The sequence below is a fragment of the Octodon degus genome, unplaced genomic scaffold (genome assembly GCF_000260255.1).
Source record: "Octodon degus isolate 3935 unplaced genomic scaffold, OctDeg1.0 scaffold00032, whole genome shotgun sequence".
NCBI lineage: Eukaryota > Metazoa > Chordata > Mammalia > Rodentia > Octodontidae > Octodon > Octodon degus.
Window position 1 is genome coordinate 10986984 of NW_004524608.1, and position 27734 is coordinate 11014717.

At 34.3% G+C, this 27734-nt stretch overlaps 1 protein-coding gene across 7 annotated transcripts in view; it reads right to left on the bottom strand.

Annotated features, from left to right (window-relative positions):
* The window catches only part of Slc4a10 (solute carrier family 4 member 10), a 416671-nt gene that overhangs the window by 27370 nt on the left and 361567 nt on the right, over window positions 1-27734 (bottom strand). For all 7 annotated transcript variants that reach the window (XM_023713848.1, XM_023713847.1, XM_023713849.1 and 4 more), the window contains 4 exons: window positions 14633-14738; window positions 9016-9177; window positions 7218-7331; window positions 6127-6288 (listed from right to left, as the gene is read on the bottom strand). In XM_023713848.1, the coding sequence (XP_023569616.1) occupies window positions 6127-6288; window positions 7218-7331; window positions 9016-9177; window positions 14633-14738 (544 nt within the window). The remainder of the gene's footprint in view (window positions 1-6126; window positions 6289-7217; window positions 7332-9015; window positions 9178-14632; window positions 14739-27734) is intronic.

Genomic DNA, 27734 nt, shown 5'->3' on the forward strand with positions numbered 1-27734 from the left:
TCTGAGGAACAGATAAGTTACCATATAATTTCTTATATCTCCCATAGCAGTTTTGAAAATCATTAACATAATAAGCAATCAAAAAAGTTACAGATTGACTTTTTATAAAGGAAATATATATCCTGGAAACATAGAATTAAATTTAATAATCATAATTCTAAAATAAATGGACCCCTGGGGCAGGGAGGCAAAAAAATAAATACAATAAATAGACCATTTGGTATGGTCCTGGGCAGAAATAGCCAAGTCAGGGCCGGCCAAATAGCTCAGTGGATTAAAGTACCTGCAAGCAGGCACAGGGGCCGGATATTCGACCCCGACCCTTGGGCATGCTGAGAGGGCAATTGAGACTGGGCGTGGCGGCGCACCTGTAATCCCAGCTCTTGGGAGGCTATAAACAGGTAGATCACTACGAGTCTGATCTAGTAGTGAGACCCTGAACACCCTGTAGAACCTTCCCTAAAATATAAAAAGAAAGAAAGAAAGAAAGAAAGAAAGAAAGAAAGAAAGAAAGAAAGAAAGAAAGAAAGAGCCAGCGAGCCAAGTCTTCAGAAGAACAATTTTCACCTTTTTAGATGTGGTTCTATCAAATTGTATGCTCTTGGAAGTTACTGCAAAGGCTGAAGTATAAATTTTCTGGACATTTATTACCACTTGTCATGGTATTATTTTCTCTGTGTTTATTAATTGTTTTCTTATTAAGAAAAAGAATGTTAAAGTCATTATACTTCCTTTATCTTCTGCTATTCCTGCTAAGAGTACAAGTGAAAATAAAAGAAAAATGGGAAATATGGAGCTAATGAGATTTTCCTCCTATGTTGTCACCAACTCAGGCACACTCTCCCTCAGCCAGTTTACTTGTGGCAATGCTACACTCCACTAAAATGTCAAGACTCAACTTCCCCCATGAGTATGACTGAAAATTTCTTTGCAAATACCTCAGGAAAGATTTTCATTAACAGGAGCTGAGGAATGGAAAGAGACCTATCCTGGCATAAGCAAAGCCAAGAAGGCATAGGAAGATTTGCCATGGCCATAATACGATCCCCTGGATCTTTTACAAATATTGTGGAAGACGGGAAAATGTGGTTCCTCCAGAGCACAGGTTGCAAATTTTGATCCTTTTAAAGGGCAATGTCATGACTCATTACAGCAGTGTTTTGTCCAAAGCACTCTGTAATGAGAAAGATCTAAAACAGTGAAAGACATAACTTCTCTAACTCCTGGCTCCAGGGAGTAAAAAGTGAATGTCCCCAGGCACTGATGTGAAGCTGTGGCACCACCGAGCAGGAACAGAAACTGTATGAGGTTGGCGGTCATGAAATGAACATGAAAAGATGACAGAGGACACAGACTGTGAGTAGAGCTTGTGCTAAAGCATAAGCAGAACCTTCTCAGGCTCTATGTTCCCTACGATTTATAATCTATGATGAAGAAAGTTTGCCTCATGATAGTGATTTCCTGTAGCATTTGCTGGGTGTTTTCTAAATATAATACAATGGGATTTCTAGAACTGGACAAAACAACCATTCAGAGGGGATAATTTCCTGTTAAAATTTAGAAAGATGGCTTTGTTATATACAAACATAATAAAATAACTTCCCTGTGATTACACTGTACAACAATAGAGGCATCTTGATTTAATGCAAACCAAAGGAAATAAAGCAGTTCTGGCACTTTTGCTAATTAATCAGCATCCCTCTTCTTGCCTTTCATTTAAAATGCCTTTAAAAATTCAGTCTTTGTAACCAAGATATTAGCTGATAGGCATGCCAGCCAAAGGGAAATATCCTTTTGTCAGAGAGAGAACTCTGAACCTTCTAACATATTTCTGTAGATTTTTTTCTCAAATAAAGACAGAAACGGAGTTTTTATTCTCACAATCATCTATGAATCACGGGAAATGGACATATGGGAGGAAAAGGGAGCATAGCAACAGGTGATGCTACACCAGACCCCACTAAAACCAACATGCAGCAAGACAAGAGGCCAGCCAAAAGGACCATCTGATACCCAGATGCCACTGCTGAAAAAATTCATTTCAAAGCTTGGCAGCGATTTCCTGCATCTGTCAAGTTAACCACATAAAAGACTATAGATTGACATGAAGAACCAGGCTGACAAAGAGGGCAAAAAAGAACATATCAAATGCCATAATCATCAAGAGAACATGGTGCCAAATGAATGTTGCAAATGCATTCATTTACTCAAGTGATCCAGGATTGTATTGCTGTTTATTAAAAATGATGTCAAAAGAAGCCTGAACTGTCTATAGAAACATGTAGAAAAGCCCATAGTTGCATCTTAACAGAAACTTTCTTTTCTGCAAGACAATGTCTCTTTTCGCTTACAGAGAGTGTGCTTTAAAAAAAAGATGCTATTTAGAATGCTTCTAAAGGGATTCAGTTAACCTATGTCTATCTCACTTCTTAAAGGAAGAAACAAACAAACAAATGCTTGAGACAGTATGATTTATGTGTATATCCACAGATAACATATATAGTGCTTTTTCATTCTCAGTGTCTTATATTTGCAGCTTATTTTACTCTTGAATGAACCAAAGGATTATAATGAGTTTGGAGTTTCATTAGTTTTGTGAAATTACCCTTCACTCTCAGAATATAGTGAGTTCCTTAGCCAGTGAGTTGGGTTTTAGTCTTTGCAGTTTTCTTGTGTTTTTATTATGTCATAACAGTTTTATTATGTATGTAATCACATTTTTATTGGCCTAAGAAACATCATTGAAAGGACAATAACCTCTTATTTTGATAATGAAGATAAAGAAAAAGTAAGAAGATCTAAAATATGTTTGTGAGAGATAAGGAATGAAATGTATACTTGCAGTAGCTTAGACATACAATGCAAATTTAGGTATGTGATGTAGAATCTACAAGGTTCCTTGTACAGAAACTAGAAAGTACGATTCACCACATTCAAGGAATGGTCCAACCAAGATAAAAAGGGATTTTAGGTAAAGAAACAAAAAATTAGTGAAAGCTAAAATGTAATTAACTTGTGGTCTGAAAATGTATTCAAGAAACACCTTTTCATAAAATATAGTTTAAGCCAAAGCCAGAAGACTTAGCAAACACTTCAGTGGAGCAACAGGTGGGGGGAATGGCCAATAGAACAAGTTGTTATTAGGAGTAGATAGTGTTCTGAGAAACTGATTCTTTTGTTGGTAACAGGAAAATCAACAGTAACAGGCCACATGACAGTGAAGTTTATATGAGACAAGGGCGATAGGCCAAAAATAAATGTTCAGCAGAGACAAATTATGTCTCTATTGAAACCAACTTGCTTTGAAAATGTTCCCTTAAGGAAGAAAATTAAAATTCAGCCTCAAGAATCACCAAGAACAGACTGAATCCTCTACCTTTGCAATACAGCAGAGTTTATGATAAAGCCAGATTTGCTCTATTGTTCACTAAATCTGAGAGGTTAGGTTGTCAAAATATGAATCTTTTGACTATATAATTAATAATTTGCACAATATAAGAGGCTTTAATAATGTACCCTTAGGTTTTTTTGGTGGTACAAATATTAAATAATTCAGTTTTGCATTTCATCCTATAAATACTGGAATTTGAGAGGACCATTTAAGAATGTTAAACTATATGCCAGATTTGTGCAATATAGATGAATATATATATATATATATATATATATATATATATATACAAAAGAAATGAGTATGTTGATTTGTAGCTTTCAAAAGGATGTGAATTTCAAGGTCCTAGTATCCTTTATGAATAATGAAAGATTATAAAGTTGAGAAACTTGGACAAGAATGGTCAAGAAGCTACCATCCCCTAGAAATGACCATTTACTTCTAGATTGGTTTAATCTGATCCATTAATACCTAGAAAAAATTACTACCTACATCAATTTAACTGATAGTCCATGCACAGGATCTCTCAGTAAAATCAGAGGGATTTCTGCCTTATTACAAAGGCTAAAATAATCTTATGTTGTAAAGTTAACAATGAATATAGGGATTACTTCCTTTTTAAACTATTGGTCTTCTAGTTCATTTTAAAATATGTTATACAAGCAGAATTATGTAGCAGAAGTGTACCAGACCCATAAAATGTGTTATGCAATGAAATATCTACTCATTAAAATGATAGGTAGTATGAATACATGTTCATTTGTAGTATGAATAGAAACACAGGATGGGGGGTGTAGAGCACAGTGGTAGAGCATGGGCAAATGCTGTGCAAGGCCCTGGTTTTGTTTCCAGCATTAAATTAATAAATAAAAGCATAAAGAGATGTAAGGCATGCTTTGCATACATAAAAATGCAAACAATGTTATCCGTAAATGATGAAATGTTATTGTTTTTCACTTCTGTCTCTTGTTTGTATTAGCTGATATTTAAATCAGATTATATTTTGCTTTAGAATCAGAAAAATGGAGAAGCTGTCAGTTTAAAAGTATAAACAAGTATCTAGCATAAAATATTTCCTATAACATAATGATATTTAATGCAATGTGCTTAAACTTGTTTTTATGTTTAATTAACTGTGTAACAATAATAAAGTTTTTGGTGATGTTTACTTTGGTAGAATCCTGATATTTCAAAAGTGATTACTTTTGAAGCTTGATATTAAATAACAAAGCTATTAACTCATAAACCTGAATTCTTTAAGAAATAATTCTATAAGTATCTCAAATTTTCCAATTTTGTATTGTGTAATTCTGTAGTGTTAATTCTGAGATCAATAAGAATATCTGACTTCCTCTTTTCTATTTGAATGTCTTTTATTTCTTTCTCTTGACTAATTGTTTTGGCTAAAATTCCCAGCATTATATTGAATAAAGCAGTGGGAGTAGACACCCTTGTCTTGCTCCTGATCTTACAAAAAACACTTCTAGTTTTACCCTATTCAGTATTTTGGCTGTCAGTTTGTCATATTTATGTTCTATAATGTGCTGATATAACCTGATTTTTGAACTAGAACACACCTAATTCTTAACACTATGAATGTATTTTTAAAAATACATCTTTAATAATTAAACATTTTAAGTTAACAAAAGCACAAGTGAATTGAATGAACTCCTTTTTAAAATTTCCTCAAATTGGCTTTGAGCATCTCCAGTTACTTCAACAGAGAATAAAGAAGGCTCCTTAAGACAAATACACATTCTCACTAATATACAAATTCTCTCTTAGTAAGATTTATTACATATAATTGTGCTTTATATGACCTATATAATTATTGTATCTTCGAATATAGTTATAATTTAATCAGAGATTTTAAATCATTCCAACATATTTATAAAATTCTATAAAGCATGATTTTTGTTGCTCTGCCAATGATTTTTTTCCCTAGACTTTAAAGGGTATGTGAAGATAGCTGGCAATTTCCCCATGATACCAGAACAAAACAAAATTGTGTATGTTCTGTTTTTAAAGGGTATGATTGTAATTATTTTTAATCATTCAATGACTTCATTGAATTTATTTTACATGTTTTCATAAATGATTTTATTTATATTGTTTGTTTCAGACAAACTAAATACCAGCAAAAATCTTTGATTATTCAAAGGTGGAAAATGACATGTATGATCTATAAATATGTACACATTTAGTTATTCTCAGTATAAAAATAATTATCAAAATCTTCAATGAAACCCAAAGATCTCAACCATGGCTGAGTTTTGTTATCATAAGCATTAAACACAGGATAATAATTAAAGAAAATGGGAAATAACTTAAGATGTGACTTGACCTAATAATGAATATAATATAATAGACACACTTAGGGCAAATTTAATAAATCCCAGTAAAATCCTAGATGTAATACAAGTTGGTGAAATCACTATTTTGTCACAATTATTTTATTAATATGTTAAAGACGCTAAATTAAAACTTTGACAATGTTCTTTATTTTAAGCCTTGAAGATAAGTCTCATACTTTAGAATATGGTCAAGTGCTGCAATCAAATTTTCATATCATTGTAGGACAAACTACCTTGTAAAACAATAAAAATTACAAGCCTAAAAATACCATTTTAATATTTAATTGTACAAATGAATGCAGAATATAGGCTATCTAATAAGCATTACTTGGAAGCAGTTAATTCAGAATTATTTACATTAAAGTGGCTTTAAAAATATACCTTGAGCTTATGCTCTTTCCTGTTGATGATGACAGCTGTAATCTGTTGGTCCATAAAGATTAGAATAGTACAAAGCAAAGCTGGAATAATAGCAGCTATCACTGCCCACCATGGATTTGGGCCTAAAGGTGTAACAAACCAGCCACGATCATCTCTGGTTGGCTGGAAAAAATTTTAAAGATGTACATATTAGTAGCTGGATTACTGAATACCAAATTAAGTTTTATAAACGCTACCTGGAAAGCCTTTATTATAAACTGACAAAGTAAATGGGATAAACTTAATAATAATAATATTCATAAAGCATGTATAAGGTGACAAGCACCACTGTCAGTTGTTTAACTATTTTAACTCCTTATTTTTTTCACAACAGTCTACAGAAAATGATACAAATAAGAAAAGTGAGGCCTAGACCAACCTAGTAAACTGCCCAAAGTCCTAAATCTAGGCAGGAGCAGAGACAAAGCTTCAACTCTGACAATTAAGCTCCAAAACTTTGTTCTCAATCATTATCTGTATTATACCAAAGAACACATAATGCTAATATGTGACATTTACTACTGGTAAATTTGTATTTACAAATATCATGTTGACCACTGTGCTAGAATTGAGATACAAAGATGTAGAAATCAGAATCTTCTTTCAGTAGAATCACAAACATAAACAGAATATTTTAATATAATGTTGTAACTTATTTTAGCTATCTGCACAGACTACTGTGTGAAAATGGGAGAAAAAAAATCTTAGTCATAGAATCAGAAAAAGTTCTAAACATGGCGGATGCCTAAGATGGTCCCAAAGGAATTCATTCTGACAACAAACAGTGGTGTGAGGTAGTCCCCAGCCCTGAATTACCCATGGGAAAGCTGAGGCTCAGAGGAGGTAAGAAATTATTAGACCAAACTTTTAATTGTGCTGTAGCTACTTTATTTATTGATGTGTTAATGATATTATTTATACTTTCATGAAAGTATAAAAGTCATCTAAACAAAGATTAGGAGAGAGAGACATACAGACAGACAGAGATAGAGGGAGAGACACAGAGACAAAGAGAGACTAAGTTCTTTCTATAAGTACTATGATAAATTTACCTTGAAAACACTTGGTACTTGCAGTTTGGGAGATGGGATCCCAATGGCATAGTCAATTAAAACCATACATAGGATTGTAAGAAAGACAGCAAAGTCACTCACTATGGATCGAACCTAAAAATAATAAAAACACTTGTCACTTGAAGGAGCTATAAATATCCAAGAGTATTCAAGAACATAATCTAGAGTCACACTTCATAAACACTTTATGACATAATATCATAACATTGTATTTTATGCATACTATAATATTACCACTTCCTCTGCCAGTACCTGAATATATACAGTATTTATGTATTTCTGTCATTAAGATGGATACACACTCAACCTTTCTGAATGAAACATTATGAAACAGCAGTAATGATGGCCAGGTTACTTTGATACTTATTTAAAATCCAAATATATTATAAACTTAGGTGAGTGAAAACTTAGAACATACAATAAGATTGCATGGACAGAATTTGGCAGAATTTTATGTCTGTTTTTCACGCAGGAATATATTACTATGATAAATCTAATTAATTTTATTGAAGAAGCATGATACTTTATTTAGTGCATCTAAGATATAAATATGGCAGTTGATAGTGTGTACAACAGAGTGAACTAAATAAAATTATTCAATTTAAAAGATACTCTAAATGGACTTTCAAAAGGCCATTTCATATTACAAAGCCATTTTTGAGCAAATACCTTTATTACCAACAAAAATCTGTTTTCTATTAGGACCCCTTTATGACACATAACACAAAACACTTAAGATTGTTTATTCAACTTACAAATAATGAGTTTCTATTCACCGGGACAGAAATGTCTCTTTTACCTTAATGAAGAAGGAAGCACCAAAAAGAAGCCCTCTCTGGAAAGAAGAGCTCTTGAAATATTTCCTTAGAGGGGAATTTTCATCAGAAACCTATAGCTTGGGTCAGCCAAATAGTTCAGCGAATTAAAGCGCCTGCAAGCAGGTGCAGGGGCCAGGGGTTCAATCCCCAGGCCTGCCCTGCAGGTCCCGCCCCAGGACGCGCTGAGACAGCAATTGAGACTGGGCGTGGAGGTGCATGCGTGTAATCCCAGCTCTTGTGAGGCTGTAAACAGGCAGATCGTGGTAAATCCAATCTAGTTGTAAGACCCGGAACACCCTGTAGACCCTTCCCAGCACCCCCGTGCCCCCCCAAAAAAATTATAGCTCAACCCTAAAAGGCTTATTTCCTTGTTCCTTTTTTCTTCGTTTGGTGGAATCAGACATTATAGGTGTTACTTTGCAGTGTTAAATATTGAACTAAACTGTTTCTCTGTTTACTTTCCTTTCCAAATATGCAGATGTAAACATGGTGGATTAGGGGGAGGGATTGACGCTTTCAAACCCGAAAAATAGCATAGTGTTCCAATGAGTTCTGCAAGGGCTTTTCCAATTACAGTATGTAATAGTGGTTCCTCGAAGGTATCTGTCAGGTTGGAAGAATTCCCACCGCTCACGGGGCAAGAAAGTGACAATCAGGAGTGCAGCATGTGCTCTGAATTTCCAAAAATGTAACGGGAGAGAGGCGACTGATCTTTGGCGTATGCGGTTAAGAGAGAAGCCCTTGGGGCCTGTGCTCTCCCTGGCACCTATGTCACAAAATGCTTCCTCTTCATCCCATCCACACCCCCATTTCTGATCCAGTGGGTCGCTCAATTTACAGAGGCTGTCATTGGTCTTTCATTCCAGCAGTTACTCTTTCTGTTTTCCTAAACACACAGGATTCCATACCATGCTATATGTTAGTTCATATTTTGATTAGGAAAATTATAGTCTAATTACCTTAGTTGGAAAATATCGGCTAGTCTTGAACTGCTTGAGCGTGGCTGACATGGTAACTGTGGAAAAGAACAAGATCACCGACCAGAACAGAACATCTGGGACGTAGGGGTGCTCGTGGCCACAGGCTCGTCCAACATATTCTCCATGCAGGGATCTGCATTCCTACCACAGGAAGTAAGACAAATGGAGCTGTTAAGAAAAAGCTGGACGTTTTTCTTTGAGAAAAGTAACGTCTTTTGATCAATTGTGTTGAGACCCAGAATCTTTCCACCCATGGTTCCTACCAGGGCTTAAAAGACACTACATATGATTTCCAAATTCTGTTTAAATACATAATTGACAATATCAAAAGCATACCATATAAAATTTGAACATGAACTGATTTGCCAATAAATGTGTAATAAATGTAATTTCCCCTGAATTTTTTTTCCTTCTGTATTTAGTACAGGGTCTACAGGATCTCACTACACAGATCAGACTCATAGTCCTCCTGTTTTAGGCCTCCTATGCAGCCATTGAATACCCGGCCCCTGTGTCTGCCTAAGTAGGTGCTTTAATCTGCTGAGCTGCTCTGGACTTTAACGCCATCTTCTTAGAAACCTCTGCACCATGAGAGCCAAGTGGAGGAAGAAGATAATGCGCAGGCTGAAGCGTAAAAGAAGAAAGATGAGACATAGGTCCAAGTACACCCATGGAGGCCAGAAGAGCAGAAATAAAGAATGCTGGAGGCAGACAACACTGGTGCAAGTTTTGGACTGCATGCTGTCTAGAATGTCTCAATGGACTAGAACTTCATTGCCATCTGATCGCCAAGACCACCTCAAAGACAGATCCACCTGGTTCAAACTAAGCAGTCCCCTGGTGTTTTTCCCCGGACCTATGGCATTCTGGACCACTTCTGTTCTTGTTTTTGGCTGAATGTAAAGCATGTACACTAAATCATCTCTTCTGTAGTAGCTGAAGAATTAAAAAAAAAAAATCCACTGAGCTATCTGGCCAGCCCTCCCCTGAACTTCTAATGCCAAATTTATTTAAAGTATGTTTGACAGGGTTCAATCCCTGATGTGCTGTTCCGGCCCTACCCCTGGGAAGTGCTGAGACAGCAATTGAGACTGGTGGTGGCGCATGCCTGTAATCCCAGTGCTTGGGAGGCTGAAAACAGGAGGATCACTATCAGGTCAATCTGTAGTGAAGCCCTGGAAACCCTGTGCTAAATATGTAAAAAAAAAAAATTAAAATATATTTGAGAATGAATAGTTACTAACCTCAGACATATATCTTTTTTAATTAACTTTAATGGCAACCCTATGAAATAGTTGTTATTATTGATATTTTATATCTGAGTAAACAGTTTTGAGAGGTCAAATAATTTGTTTGTGGCCTCAGCACTACTTGGCAACAAGAGAGCTACGATATGGACATGATTGCTATGGTGAGAATCACAGCATATTAATAAGAAACAATTAATTTGCAGAATTATCTAGTTCAAAACTACCAAGACACATAAGAAAGGCAACAAGAAAATCACAGTATATATAATTACTGAAACTAACTTATGAGTCAGAGATAGGGCCCTTGAACAATAAATGCAGAAACAAATCACAACATGAGCAAGACAAAGTCGATTTTTACTATGACTTCTCCATGGTCTTTTCTCTGGTACTGCACTTCCATAAATTGCTACAGGATTGTTTCTAATTACTGTCTTAACCATAAGGTGGCAGCAAAGTCAAAAAAATTTTCTTCATGAAAAAAATTACATTTGAAACATTACATTTTTGAAAGGAAAAAATTATTTTAAAGTCACTGTTTTATTTTAAAAATCAGATTACTAAACTATTTTCTATTTTAACAATATGGGGATAACAAATATGACCCAGTAACCCTATCAGACCATGAGGTATTTCAGCCCTGAAACAAAACTGAATTATGTAATGGTACAGAAATATCCTACAGAAAAACATGGACTGAAAAATATGGATTGGTCATTAACACAGTTTAGCCTCTGACTCAAACCCTTAGCCTTGGGTTTCTATTGGTTCTACAATAAATCACAAGCAGCTATATTGTCATCTGAAAACTAGCAAACAACTAGTAAAATGTTCAGGAACAACTCCCTTAAGCTTAAGACTATTAAGAAATATTGTTAAGGCACTTTAAAATTGTCCAAAAGAATCTTTCTCCAATCCTGAACCAACTTCAAATGCTTTGCTTGCTACCTAAATTTCAATTATCCATGTTAAACTAGTGCAGAGCACAATAACTCGGCTAATTGAAACACCACAGAAAAGTGCCCTGGGCCTTAATTATAGGTGTAATTTTCTTTTTCTCAAAATTCTGTAAAACAGATAAAGAATCAGAAACAAATCTTTGTGTTTTTCATTCTCTTCTCTGTGCCTGTCCAGAAATGATAAAGAGCACTTACTAAGCAATGTAACAGGCAAGCATAGGGGCAAAGTACAAAGAGGAGCTGAAGGCTCCACTATGAGCACATGTCTACTGATTTGTGAGCAACTGCAGCCTTTTTTGCAGATTTAAAAGTCTTCTAAATATTCCTTAGGCTTGTCTGTGTCTAACTTCAAGTTTTAAAAACAAATACCAATGGCTTGCCTAATTATATTATTTCAAAGCAAATTTTGTTTTGTATTATTTTGTTCCTGCTTTTTAAGTGAAGGATGGTCATTTTGGAAACAGAAATTCTGATCTACTAAATTCAACACTTTTATATTAATTGTACTTCTAAAACACACTGACACACAGAGCACAAGTTCTGAAATTTAAAAGTGAAAGTAAATCTAAATTTTTGCTCTCTTTTGAATCTAACATATGGTTTCACTTACAATGGGTACTCAGAAAATGCTTGTTGACAAACTGATTTTTACTAATTACTCTTCAAACATATTCTAAATTTCAACAATTCTATAAGTTGGCAAAAAATGAGTTCAATAAAATAAAAAATTAAAGTTGGCATGAGTGTCCTGCCCTTTAAATATACTCAAGCTACAGTAAGTAATTGAGGAACTGAAATGGTTCTTACCCAATTACTAACTAGTTGATTGTGAATATTTAAAACCCTGCCTAGGCACTCTTTAAAATGATCAATTCTGAAATGTGCTAATATATTATATATTAGAATATGCTATAAATATTTGCATTGAGTAGTAAATATGAAAGACAGAACTATTTTTCAAACAATCATAAGGTATTTGTCAAATATTTAACACGTACTATGTATATAACAGCTTGAAAAAAATCACAGAAAAAGTTTTGATTCATTGCCCTCACTGAATTAGCAAGGTATAATTTATGGTTCAAGAGATATATAACAACTCAATAAAATAATAGAGAACCTGCCAAGTGAATGCTATATAAATTAAATGTTATATAATTATTTTTGTAAGAGTAGTTATTATAGCATAGTACTTTATTAATAAAATACATTTGATGATAGTGATAATAGGGAAAATAAGCATAAGACAAAACTTAATAACCTACCTTGACTTAAATTTACAAGATTTTTTTTTATTACATACCATTCCCTTTGGGGATAAAGGCTATTTTTAGTCTAGATAAGCAATTATCCATTGCAAAAACTGTTTTTAAGTAATGAAAAATAATATGAAAATTTCTGCCAGAATGTTAACACCTAGTAGAGAACTTTTAAAAATAAAAGAAACCAAAACCCCAAGTGCTACATTTGCTTTGATTATAAAATGTTTTTCACCATGGTCCTCTTGATCTCAAAACTTGTTATCAAAAATTAATTCACAGTTAGGCAGATCAACTGTGCTCTAAGTCTGTCTTTTATAAGGTTATTATTCAGGATTTACTAACATATAGATTGAATTTTATAATTTAGCATTCAGTTTTACAAAGATAAAAACACAGAGTGAATTATGTTTAATCAGTGCAAGGATTGTTGAGATTTTCCTACTGGACTGAAAATCTAGACCAGGGACAGGAGCAAGGGCCTCTTCAAACATAAAAATTTGCAAAAGGGACATAGAGACAGACGGCCCACCAAATCGCACGTCTCACTTCTGAGTAGCTACATCCTTCTTTCCCATTTGCTCATCAGTTCTTTTACTGACCAATTTAAGTGCCTCTCTGAGCAATGTGATTTTTGAGGGGGAAAAAAATGGAAAGAATTGAATGTTAATAATAACAGAAGAAAACAAGAATAAGCCAAGTCTTTCTATTCTAGAGGAAATGTTTAGGGTTGGAAGAAAGGTAAGAAAGATAGGCCAAGATAGAATCTTTTTTTTTTTTAATTTAGGTTTTATTGGTACAACTTATTCATCATAGAGAATTTGTAATTGTACATGATATATCTTGATTCCTCTTTTTTTTCATTCTCTTCTCCTTCTTTCAGCCCCTATTCCTCTCCTTAAAGCTTTGTTTGTATTTTTCCTTTTCTCATATTTTCTTTTCCCTTACTTTCCCCCTCACCTCTCCCTTCCCATTGGACAATTTCTTCCTATTGACTGAAAGTATAAATAAGGACCAAAATGTGTATCACAAATAGAATTTTGAACAGCAGATAAGTAAGTTGATATTGATTTTGAAAAAAACACACCTAACAGACAATTGAGATAATAGACAAAAGGTCAATACTTTTACACATACCATGCTTAGAGTTTTATAGTATCTGTGCAACAGTAACAAACATTTCTGTGGTCCATAACCAGCTCACTTACTAAGACAGTATGTGTTTGATCAAATGAATTAGAATTCTTACAGCTTTGTGATTATGGGTATAAAGCAATTTGAGTTTATACAGGTAGAGAACATGGCAGAAGACTGTAACTGTAATATTTGCAACTGGGTATAATAGGAAACAAACAAGGGGTACTAACATATTTTAATATTTATTAAAAGCAGAACACTGAGTTTTTCAAAGTACAAGATTTCACTTAACAGAAAGATACATATATTCGTAAAAAGATGTGAAAGGAAATCCACAAATTTTATAATAGGTCAAAAAGACTGGAGAAATGCAACTATGAAAAAAAAAAAGGAATTGCATAAAGAAAAGCAAACCTGCAAAAAATAAAACAAAGGTACAGAATTCAACTGTTTTAGGTAAAAAAAAAATGTTATCCCTTTTCTTGAATGAAAGATAAAAACAGAATGGAATCAGGCAAGCTCTATTGAGAAGTGCCAGACTTTTAAATAATCTGTTTTTAAATGAAGATGAGTTTTATTTGTTCAAAATACTTAGTATATACACTAAAATATTAAGAACAACCCTTTGCCCTCAGCATATTGTAAATGGTTAGAGCAGATCTCAGGGTCAAATAGGGCCGGCAGTGCTGCCACAGAGTTTCATGTAGGTCAACACCACTCATATTTAATGTACTTTCAGTTCCTCTCAGACATAATGTTCTGTGTATATGCGTTTTCAGAAAAGTTTAGCTGTTTAAACTACTAGAATTTTTTTTATTTGATAATTAATGGAAGTCCAACCTTACAAATATGGATATTGAAGAGGAATTTAAAATTAAAATTAAGCTATCTTTCACATTTAAAAATTTACCTTCCTGGCAATAATTAAAAATGTCAGCCAAACCTCTTGTAGTAAATGAATCAATACATGGCTTATTTATCAATGTCTTACCGACACAGTTAGGTTCTTCCAAATTATGTTAGAAGCAGAAATATTGGACTCCCTCCATTCTTTCAGTGTATCATTGCTGGGATTATGTGGCTCCGCACAGTTACACCTAAAAGAGCAAAATAAAGTCTCTTATGAAATAACTTTTGCTCAGTGTGCCCAAAACACATATATAATAACTCATTCCTCCATGGGACAGACAAGTAGTTAAACCACCTAGGACACATTATTCTAAATTAAGGCAAATACATTGCTAGGATACCAGACCACTCTACATTATTTCCTGGAACAAGAGGTTCTTAGGATAGCCACTTGACTGTAAATTACAAGTCAAGTGGAAAAATGATGAAGTCCTGTTATGGCTAAAATCTAAAATGTCCTCGACATCTCATGTGTTCAGAAATGGGGTTTTTTAAAGGCGACTGACTCATAGGAGCACCATATTCATTGTGGATTAATCTGCTGGTGATTTTCTAGTGGTGCTGTTAGGGCCTGGTTGGAGGAGGTGAGCCACATGACCTAGAAGGAAGGGTGTATTCTTATTCCCAGGTTGGCCTTTCCCTCTCTGCTCCCCAGCTGCTATAGGATGAGGTGCTTTCCTCCACCATGCCCTTCCACCATGCCACTTCTGCCACCAGCCAACCAGCCATGGATTGAACCACTGACACTAAAAGGCAAATAAACCTCTTCTCTTTGAAGTTGTGTACGTTAGGTATTTTGTCCCAGTAGCAAGAAAGCTGACTGATAGAGCACCTAAACCTGTTGTTATAATGTCTACATACTTTAATTAATATTATAAAACCATATGAATTAAAATTAAAGGAAATATTTAATTAATGCTTTAAAGAATATTTGTAACTTTGTTATATAATTCAAAATGCTCTAGAACAACACCCTACTCAGCAATCAGTGGGTCACAGAAGAAATTAAACAAGAGATTGAACAATATCTACAATTCAATGAAAATTCAAGCACAACTTATTGGAATTTATGGGATACGATGAAAGCAGTTCTCAGAGGGAAATTCATAGCTGCGAACTCACACATTAGGAAAACAGAACGAGAACAAATAAAAACCCTAATGCTGCATCTCTGGCATCTAGAAAAGGAAGAGCAAACCAAGCCCAGGGCCAAAGATGGGAAGAAATCATAAAGATTAGAGCAGAAATTAATTTAATTGAGATGAAGAAAACAGTTCAAAGAATTAACGAATCAAAAAGCTGGTTCTTTGAAAGACTAAATAAAATCAATAAGCCCCTAGCTAACCTCATCAAAAAGAGGAAAGAAAAAAATTCAAATACAAGCAATAAGGAATGAAAAGGGTATAATTACTACAGACCCAGAGGAAATTCAGAAGATTATCAATAGCTACTTTGAGAATCTTTATGCTCACAGAATAGAAGACACAAATGAATGGAAAGATTCCTAGAAAGGTACAAATTACCAAAATGAATCAAGTAGATATAAGAACTCTCAACCCAATAACAGCCAATGAAATACAAAATGTAATAAAAAGGCTGTCGACAAAAGAAAGTCCAGATCCGGATGGATTCACAGCTGAATTCTACAAGAAATTTATATAAGATATAATCGCTACACTCCTCAAACTCTTTAATGAAAATGGAAAGGAAACAGTTCTCCCAAAAATCATTCCTGGAGGCAAGTATTATACTGATATAAAAACCAGGGAAAGACACAACTAAAAAAGAGAACTACAGGCCAATCTCTCTCATGAACATAGAAGCAAAAATTCTCAATAAAATCAAAGCAAATAGAATACAGCAAATCATCAAGAAGAACACACACACCATGACCAGTGGGATTCATCCCAGGGATGCAAAGATGGTTCAATATTCGAAAATCTATGAATGAAACACACTATATCAATAGAGCCAAATCTAAAAACCACACGATCACCTTAACTGATGCAGAAAAGGCTTTTGACAAAGTACAACACTCATTAATGTTCAAATTCCTACAGAAAATTGGAATAGAAGGCCTCTACTTCAACTTGATGAAAGCCATTTATGACAACCCAATGGCTAATACAATTGTAAATGGGGAAAAACTGGAATCTCTTACTCTCAGATCTGGACAAGACAAGGATGCCCTCTATCGCCCCTCCTATTCAATATAGTTTTGGAATCATTAGTTAGAAGCATTAGACAAGAGAGAGAAAAAAAGGAATAAAAATAGGTAAAGAAGAAGTTAAATTATCATTATTTACAGATTACATGATACTTTACTTGGAAGACCCAAAAAACTCCACCAAGAAACTACTAGAATTGATACACAAATTCAGTAGCATAGCAGGATACAAAGTCCATACTCAAAAGTCAATAGCATTCCTCTACACAGATAACAAACACACTGACAGGGAAAATAGAGAAACAATACCTTTTACAAAAGCATCGGAGAAAATGAAATACCTTGGAATTCACTTAACTAAAGAAGTCAAAGATCTTCTCATGGAATATTACAGTACTTTTAAAAAAGAGATCTTAGAGGATTTCAGAAAATGGAAAGATATCCCATGCTCCTGGATAGGAAGAACCAACATTGTGAAGAAGGCCATACTCCCAAAATTGTTGTACAGATTTAATGCAATTCCTATCAAACTACCACCAAAATATCTCCCAGACGTAGAGAAATCGTTCCTAAAATTTATTTGGAACCAGAAAACACCTAGAATAGGAAAGGCAATTCTGGTCAACAAAGACAAGGCAGGAGGCATTACAATTCCTGACTTGAAATTATACTACAAGGCTACTGTGATAAAATCAGCATGGTCCTGGCATCAAAATAGACCTGAGGATCAATGGAATAGATTAGAAGATGCAGAGGCCTCTATCAACACACTCAGCCACCTGATCTTCGACAAAGGGGCCAAACATGCCTACTGGAAGAAAGATAGCATCTTTAACAAATGGTGCTGGAAAAATTGGCTCTCTACATGCCAAAAACTAAAACTTTATCACTATGCACTAAGCTAAAGTCAACATGGATTAAAGATCTAAACATTAAAGCAGAGACACTAAATCTCCTGGAAGAGAAAGTAGGAGGAACTCTTGAAGACATAAGGTAGGCAAAGTGTTCATGAACAAAAATCAAATCGCACAGGTAATACTTGAAAGAATTAACAACTGTTATCCACTCTTATTGAGAAGTTTTTGCATGTCAAAAGAAATTACCAACAAAGTGAAAAGACAACCCACAAATTTGGAAAAAATGTTAAATAATAAGCACTCAGACAAAGGTCTGCTCTCTAGAATTTATAAAGAACTAAAAAACATTAGGGCCCCTAAATTTAATGACCCAATCCAGAAATGGGAATCCAAGATGAACACACACTTCTCAGAGAATGAAATTAAAGAAGTGAATAAATATATGAAAGAATGTTCCACATCACTAACCATCTGTGAAATGCAAATTAAAACAACAGTGAGATACCATCTCACCCCAGAAAGAATGGCTATCATAAAGAAATCAACCAACAACAAATGTTGGAGAGGCTGTGGGGAAAAGGGAACCCTTCTCCACTGCTGGTGGGAATGTAGACTGGCGCAACCATTATGGAAATCAGTGTGCAGACTCCTTAAGAAACTAGAACTGGAAATCCCATTCAAGCCAGCTCTCCCCCTACTGGGAATTTTCCCGGAGGAAATGAAAATATCGTATCATAGTGATATATGTGTACCTATGTTTATAGCAGCACAATTTGTGATAGCCAAATCTTGGAAGCAACCAAGATGTCCATCATATGAGGAATGGTTGAAAAAGATGTGGTATTTTTATACAATGGAGTATTACTCAGCTATAAAGAATGATAAACTTGAAGCATTTCTATTTAAGTGGATGCCACTTGAAGACATACTCATAAGTAAAATAAACCAGACCCACATGTGTAAATATTGTATAGTCTCCCTAGTATAAGAACTCAAAAGAAGAAATACAAATAGAACAGTATAACATAATTAAGAGGAAAGCAAGAACTTGAGGATCGGACAACGAGGAGAGGGCAAGGAGAAAAGCTGGAAAACAGGACAGGGACAAAGCCAAATATTTATATGCACAAGATGGGTAAGGCAACGATCCTGAGAAACATCAGCAGGTTTTTGAAACTAGCAGTCAATTGGTAGAAGTCTCAACCTGACTAACTATACATGTGGATACCTGTGAACCAAGCAACTGCGCTGAAGATAGCAATGTGTAATAGAAAGTCCATGCTTGGAATGCCCGTCGTTCTGGTCTTCTAAATATGTACTTCTTGTCATGACACACCATATATTACCATATTGTCTCACAAGTAAAAGGTTTTTTTTAAATGGGTAATAAATGAAAAAAGATACAAGAAAAAGAAAAAAAATGTCACAGGACTGTCCTGCTACAATGCTGTATAGGGTTAGATTTCTAAATTTCTCTGTAAAAATATGCAGTTGTTTATTCATATTCTTTAGATATTTTTCATTTTCTAAATTTTTTCTCCATATTCTGTAGGACTTAAAAGTTTAACATATCAATACTTGATGGAAAATACCTGTTCCATGTTATGCCTAAGATGTTTGATATTCAGACAGATAGTGAAGTGAAACCCAACTGTACATGTTGTAGGGTAATAATAATCTTGTCTTCTGGAGGGTTAACAACCTAAGTTTGCAGACCAAAAATTAGAGAAATAGAAGGGCTGCAAGGACAGCCACCATTTTGACCATAGCCTTTCGAGGTCAGTGAAGATTCAGGACATAGGAGAACCTATACTGTAACATCATGTAACTCAGTTGTGTCCCAAATTTTCTGATCAAGATTATGGGGCCACAGAGCAACATGATCTATGATGTAGAGTGTGCCTAAGGAGAGTTACATGGAGAGAAAACATTCTCTCAGGCTTTCACAAAGAGCAAATTGGCCAAGCAATGGCTGTAATTCATCCACACGGCTGACACTGACAAAGGATTTGCAAACTGCGGTACAAGGTTACAGGATAAATCCTTAGGGGACTTGACTGACCTTGTCAGCTACAAAACTTACATTGCTTGCTATACAGGTCTTGCTTTATCTTGGTCTTAACCATCCAGCACAAAACTATAAAAGCAAGGTATATAAAGTAAAGCCATATTAATATGCTGAGCTGTGAAAGGCTCAAGTCAACAACTTCTGTGGATAACCCACTACTATTGTGGACTGCTGGACTTTGTTGGATTGTTTTGCTGAATTCAAGTACCTATAGGATTTAGATGCCAATGGAATACCCATTTCTGACAGGATTAAAAAAAATACAAAGGAAGGACCATTTTGTATCTGTATATGCAGAACAGTTAGGATAGATATACAGCTACTTTAGCTTAATTCAATGAGAAGAAAGATTGTACTAACGGTGTTTGGACAGGATATTCTGTCTGTGTCTTGTACTATGGATAACCACTAAGAAGATAACAATGTACAATGTATTAATTATTGAAATTGTCCTATTAATCAGTTTTGAAACTGTCTCACTGATATTTGTTTCTCAAAAAAATAAAATAAAAATGCTCTACAACTAAGGTGATGTGAGGACCCTAAATATTATAGTAGATGCCTTTCTTTGTGATGAGTAATGATGCATTTAAAATTGAATATTCAATACAAAAAGTTCTGAATGTCTATTGTATATAACTACCACAATAAATGCTGGTTTGAGATGGAAGCAGATAGAATAAGAAAGACTTGGGAACAGTGGTATTTTAATGCAATAGAAAACACAATTTCAGGCCAAGTGTTATTTATAGTTTTATACATCATTGAGAAAGGGATGCAAGCAAATATAGCTAACAAATTAATGCCTTTAGACATTATGCTGAATTTAGTTTATTTTCCAAATTCTTTTTCATAAGTCTGCTCTTTTGCTCTTCTGAAAGCATTTTCTTACAGGAACATTTTTTATGTAGTGATTGAGGCCCAGGATAATCCACATAATCCACATAGAGGATTTCCCAGCTGGTTTTACTAGGATCTGTTCCTTTATGAGGATAGACTGTTCTAGTGAGAATATCAGTGACAAGGATGTCAAAGGAATGAGATATGGAATTACTAGAGGGAGTTTCTGTGACCTCTCAGTAAGCAGAGGGAGGAACAAATATTCCTCTTATATACTAGTATTCATTGCACTTTCCAAGTAAGTATAAATATATACCAGTGAAGGTGAATCTTTTAGAGATTTTAGTCACACAAACAGCTCACTGCTGCATTCATGCCATAGGTTCTCCACCACTGATTCACTTGTTCCTCCATAGCAGCAGGTTCTGTATCTGCAGATTCAACCAACTACAGGTTGAAATGTTCCTTGTCTTTATTTCCTTATGAATATAAAAACTATTTCCATAACTTGTATAGTTTATCAAGTATTACAAGTGATATAGAAATGATTTAAAGAATATGAGAAGACGTGCTTAGGTTACATGCCACTTTATAGAAGGATCTTCAAAATCTACAAATTTTGGTTCTGCAAGAGGTCCTGAAACCAATCACACAATGAAACCAATAACTAAAATGTAAAAATGATGACTAAAATATAAACAACAGAGAATATGGCAATTTGCTTCCAGAAGTAATATAAAAGGGGTAAAGATATCTCTATAGTAGAAATATGATTACATTCATGTGCAGTTGTGTATAAATGTGCATATTTATATGGTGTCTACAGAATATCTATCAATATCTACAAATATAGATAAGGTATGTGTTATGGTTTGTAACTATGTGTCCCCCCAAAGCCTCATGTAGTCACTGGGGCAGGCTTCTAGAGTTTGTGATTAATTCACGATCTAATGCTGGGATTATGGGTGTAAGTGCTACTGGGATTGCAAGTGTGAGCGCTACACCCAGCCTGGGGTGGATAGCCTGAATGCAATTTAAGTAAGGGACATAAAGCCTTGCTCTCTGCTTCTGCCACTCTGCTGTTGCTGCCACAGCTCTTCCCTTTTTGCTCTTGTTGTTTTTACTGTTTTCCACCCCCAAGAACAGCTGCCCTCTGCCATGTACCACTCTGCCTTAGAGCCTGCTGAGTATGAACTGAAACCTCCACGAACTGTGAGCTAAATACACCTTTCCTTTCTCAATGATGGGTGTCAGGTATTTTGTCCCAGCAATGAGAAAAAAGTAATTAAGACAATATGTATAGAACATAAAGGAAAACATGCATTAAAGGAAACACTATATGTTTTCTACAATAATTTAATTTCTATATTTTATAGATGGGAGAAGCCATTTTAATACTTATACAAGGCCACACTAACAGAACTAGGTTTGAGTCCAGGCCTGCTAGGCTCTAACCCCCGGTCTTTCAGCTACAATATACTGCCTCTATATCTCTAAGGCTATATCTATAAGGCTAGCTAGAAAAGTTAGAATACTCCAGAACACATGAGGTAACCAATGTTTCTCTGTGTCCCTCTCAGCCTGCTTTTCCAGGACTCCTCTAAGATATTCCTCTAAAACACCCTGCAGCCCTGCGTCATGGTGACTCCTGTCTAGTGTGCTATTTCTCACATCCTCATCAAATTGGGAAAATATATTTTAACCTAAAGCTTTTATTTTATACCTCACAGACATTATCTATAGGCACGAAAATCATCATTCCTTCATTAGTCTACTGAATTCTCAGCAGACTGTTCTCAGAAGCTATATGTTTAGATAGGAAGTTTGAAAAAGACTACTGTATCAGTCCTTGGTGGCTAGAAAAGGGCTTTTGGGTGCTTATTGCTTCTGTTTTTAAAAATGGAAAGCAGATATTATAAAATAAATAAGGATAACATGAGGAAATAAAAGTTCATGTCTTTATGCTGGTGAATTTAGTCTAAATTATTTCAATTAAAACTAAAAAACATAAATGGAAATATGAGATGGAATATGAATTTGGGACAAACTCTTCTGTTAATCTCATCCAAAATAATTTCTGGTAATTCTGGCAATAAAATGGAACTATTAATTCAAAAATTATTTAAATACATAGCATAGCTTAACACACCAGATATTCTAGACAAATTTTTACGTTCATTCTCATTCAAGTATCTAATTGAGTGCTCATGAAGAAAGCATATTAATATCTGAATTTCATTTTATTTGTAAAATAGAGAAAATGGGAAGAATTGACTTTCCGAGATTATTATGAGGGTAAACAGGTTAACATAGATAAAGGCATCCTGAGTAGCCCCTGAGATGAGTAAATGCTCATAGGGAGTGAGGCATTACTGTTAGGGTTCTTCTTGTCAACTTCACAATCTCCTGGACTGGAAAGTCTAAGAATCACAAGGGAAAAGGTATGGTAGGATGTATATCTCTTTACATTTTTCTCCTCCATATTTTAAGGAAACATCATAATAAAATGCCAGTAAGTTTTGACTTGTGGTGATGGGTCACGTAGCTTAAAATGTGTACCTATTTTACAAAATATAATATCTGTCACCCTTTGCTGCAAGCAAGTGCTCTAAGCTATCTTGTTTATATAAATGGCTACAGAGTGGTTAGATAAACATTATAATTAAATGCACTCATCCAAAAATCTTTGATTTTGTTCAAGGATAATGGAGGTGATCAGTCTCCTCACACAAGAAGGCCTGTGGCTGTCTTCTGGAAAACATAATCTGGTACAGCTTCCTTCGGTGTTACAGCTAATTTCAGGGCCTGCCATACACATGCTCTCCTTTAGCCTTTGTGGTTATTAATAGCACCTTCCTGTGTGCACTGAACAGGAACAGTTCGTGCTTCATTTTTTAAGCCTCTTTATTGACTAAATTAGCCTCCAGAGTGCTGTGGAACAAATCAGGTATTAATATAATGCATATAATTAAAGAATCATCTATCTATAAAATCCAGAAATGTTTTTATGATTATTGCTTCTTACTTCAAAAATTATTTTGAATTGCAAAAAATAATAAAACCATACTTGAGTATTTATAAAAGAAAAAGAACTCTCTCCTTTTCATCACAGTGACTAGAATTTTTTACTATATATCTTTCAGTAGTTCTTATGCGTATGTTTGATATATTTTTATGAGCACTTAACATTTTTAATCTTTTTTATATAGCACGATAATGTAACCCATTTGTGTGTTGTTATATTACCTTTCACAATCGACATTCCTAAGGACCACAACAGTTTACTTACTCATTTTTCTATTAGTAAACATTTACTTTGTTTCTTTTAAGACCACTACTTAAATAATACAGAAAAAGTTTTTTTATGAATGCATCTATTTCTTTATTTTTTAAATGTATTTAGTACAGGGTCTACAGGGTCTAACTATATAGATCAGACTCACAGTGATCTTCCTGTTTTCAGCCTCCCAAGAGCTGGGATTACAGGCCTACGCCACATGCCCTGTCTCAGTCTAAGTCTCAGCGCACCCTGGGGGCAGGACTCACACAGCATGGCACTCTGGGGATAGAACCCTGGTCCCTGAGCCTGCTTAAGCTTTAGTCTTTTGAGCTACCTGGCCAGCTTGAATGTATCTATTTCTATATTTAGAATTTTGTTCTTAGAAGAGATTTGTTAAGAGTTTATCATTCTCTTTTTAGAATGCCATTCAAATATACAGCTATATGACATCATGGGAAAAGCAGCTTTAAAAAAAATACCACATAACTTTGTAAAGCACCACACTATCACTAATTAATACCAAAAATTGATATATTAAATATCTAATGTAAGTTAGATATTTAAATAAAGTAAATAAATTACTGCCATTAAATTCTTAAACTTTTTCCTCATTTGAATTTTATTTCCATTCAGATAGGTACATCTTCTCTTTGGCTTCTATATACCATTGAAAATATTTCTCATCTTTTGGCACCCAATACATTTATTTGATAGTATGTATGTTAACTATTGTTAAACACCCACTTGTATAGTATTTAATTTCTAAATCTTTCAATAGACAATAAGCTCCTTGAAGGTGGGTTTCCCATCGTGTTTATACCCAGGTAGCTGGCACATCAGACAATCTTGCTCATTCATTGAATGCTTTAAATTACTTTCTGCAAAACACTGGTAAAATCTAGTGGAGATACATAGCAATATATGATAGTCCCTGCCTTCAGAAGAGTTATAATCATATAATATTTTACTATATTTTATTTTAAGAGGCCAAAGAGGGAAGTACTTGAGATTTTTCTGTTAATTTTCTCATCGACTTTTTAAATTTTTTATTCATTTTAATGAGAAAAAATAGCAATGAAACAGTTTCCAAACAGGTTAGTAGAACAGTTATAATGATTAATACATTGCATATTGTTGTCTTCATAGTAGTTATTCAGAGACAAGATACAGACATGATATCTTGTCTAAACAATATTAGTATAAACTTTTCTTCTCAATGAACTAAGAGAAAGTAGCTGTATATCTATCTTAACTATTTTGCATATACATATATATTTTTTCACTACAATATGGTCCTTTATTTATATCTACCTTTAGTTCTTGAGATTTAAAAACAAATGAACAGAGGCTCCACTCTCATTAGTCACTTATTGTCTATTGAAAATTTGGTCCTGTCATTTGTGACAATGTGGGTGGAACTAGAGGTCATTATGTCAAGTGAAACAAGTGAGGCACAGAAAGACAAGTACCACTTCATCTCACCCATACGTGGAATTTAAAGCAGTTGACTGCATAGTAGAAAGTAGAATGGTGGTTCTGGAGGGTAGAGAAAATTAAGGAATGGGATGAGTGGGAAAGACTGGTCAACAGATACATGCCGAATCTCAATTAGCTAGAGGAGCAAGAAATTCTGATGTTCTATCACCCAGTGGGTGGCTATAGATAATAATGTATTATATAATTTTAAAAACCTAGGGGAAAAAAGGACTTTCAATATTTTCACCCCAAAGAAATGATGAGGAAATGTCTACTTTTTGCCATGATTTGAATATTATGCAATGTAAACATGTATGTATTAAAATATAATATGGTACCCCATAAATAAGTGCAATTTTATGTATCAGTTAAAAAGAATGTAGCTAAAAATCAGGAAAAAAACCCAATAATGACAAATGTTCAGATTAAGAATCAAGGAGATGGGGGCTATTTCATTTATTGAATAACCACTTCTTGAGTGCCTATACTTGCACTTATTTGGTTACAACAGTAATCCACTTTCTTAAAATCAACTTTTTATAGGGGAAAGATTTATGTCATATATGCATATCAATTGGAAGAAGCAAGTTCAGAAATGTATAAACATGAACAGTCATGTCCATGTTATGATATATGCCAAGCACTTCACAAGTACAATAGATACAAAGGTGTGTCTGATAGTCCTGGTCCTGGCTTCACAGAGAAGAAGAGGTATACAGACATCACCCAAATAAATACAAGAAAAATACAATTAAAATTATGTTGCTAGAAATTCTTGGATAAATTTAATCAGTTCTTACATAGGAAATAATGGGACTTTAAACTGAAATACAGAAGTTTTCCTAAATCTGTTTAGTTACACCTGAAAGGTCATGAGTTATAAAAATTTCTTTCCTTTCATATTCTTCCAACCCACGTCTAGTCGGTTTTTGGAGTACTGTTCTAAATGGAACTTTTGCTTAATTTAATTATTCCAGACAATTTCTCCATCAAGTTCACACCCTGTCTAAACTGTTAACCAGAATTAAATTTGGGGGTACACTTGTATATATTTTACTTGTATATATTTTATTCATATTGTCTCAAGAGTCAAATTTATTCTAATTTCTAAATGAAACCTTTAAGTTGTGCTAAACATAACAAAAAGCAGTATAAATGTCTCTACCTATCAAAGTTAAACAGGTAATGCCTATTATTTTGAAACATGTTCAATTAATCAACAATACAGTAAGCATCACTTGACCATGTCTCCATACAGAATTATACTAGGACTAGGGGGGGCAAAGTTGTACATTTTCTACCTTGAAAGAGAGCCAAAGCTAGTTGAGGAGATAAGAAAGAAGAACTTGAGTATAATGTCAACTAGAAAATAACATTTGTTCAAAAGCGATCATTACTTAGATTAAGAAAGTGTTAGAAGAAACAAAAAAAGATATAGAAAAAATACTCATCTCATACAAAAAAAAATGTTGTATTTCACTATAGTTTACTCACACACAAAAGATGAAAAGTAACAGGCCCCAGACTTAGCTTGACTCAACCATTGGCAAAGTATCAATATAGCCTAGGTCTTTCTTTAGCCATTTTTAGAACTTTAGATTAATATTATTCATTAAAGGAACATTTTATCTTACACAAGCAGAACACTTTATTCTATTTTTGTGATTTCTCAAAAATCAAAGCAACCAGGAAAAATTATTCCCTCAAATTCATTACTTATTGCTAACTGGACATATTTAGTCTGGCCACCTAAATACATGTATTCTTCAAAACAAATAGCTTATCTTGATACGTGCTCTTGGTGCAATGAAAGTAAAATGAGTAATTTCAAAACTAAGACCTACACAGTGCATTATAAGGCTGAGATGCCAGAGGAGCCAAGAAAGCTGTTAAAAATCAAAGACACTTTGTTATTTGGGTGGGAAACTTGTAATCTAAAGAAATATGAATATAGAGGGCCTGAGAACAAAGAGTACTGAAACATAGATCCTTTCTCTTTTCTTTTCTTTTTCTTTCTTTCTTTCTTTTTTTTTGGCAGTACCAGGGATTGAACTCAGGACCCTGCACTTGCCAGGCAAACACTTATTCTACTGAGCTATCTCCTCAGGTTCCTGAAACATAGATTCTAAACATGATAATGTTTTCCCAAAATATTTCACTTGAAAAAATATTGGCTACCTGGCAAGGACAAGGTCCTGAGTCCTGAGTTCAATTCTTAGTAAATATAGATAAAAAAGGTAATCCTGGGAATGTGCTGACTAGATACCCTGACTACCTTGCTTTCTCTAGCTGTTATACTATAATTGTTTGACCTCCAGTTAAGAATGATGATACACATGTACTTCAATTTGAAAATAACTGCTAATATTTCTGCTTATATTTTATTTTTTTCAAAATTTTATTGATAAACAGATAGCACTGAGACACTTTCAAATCAAATCAGAAGTACAGTTTCAACAAATAACACACTGCATATATTCTTCTTAGTGGTTAATT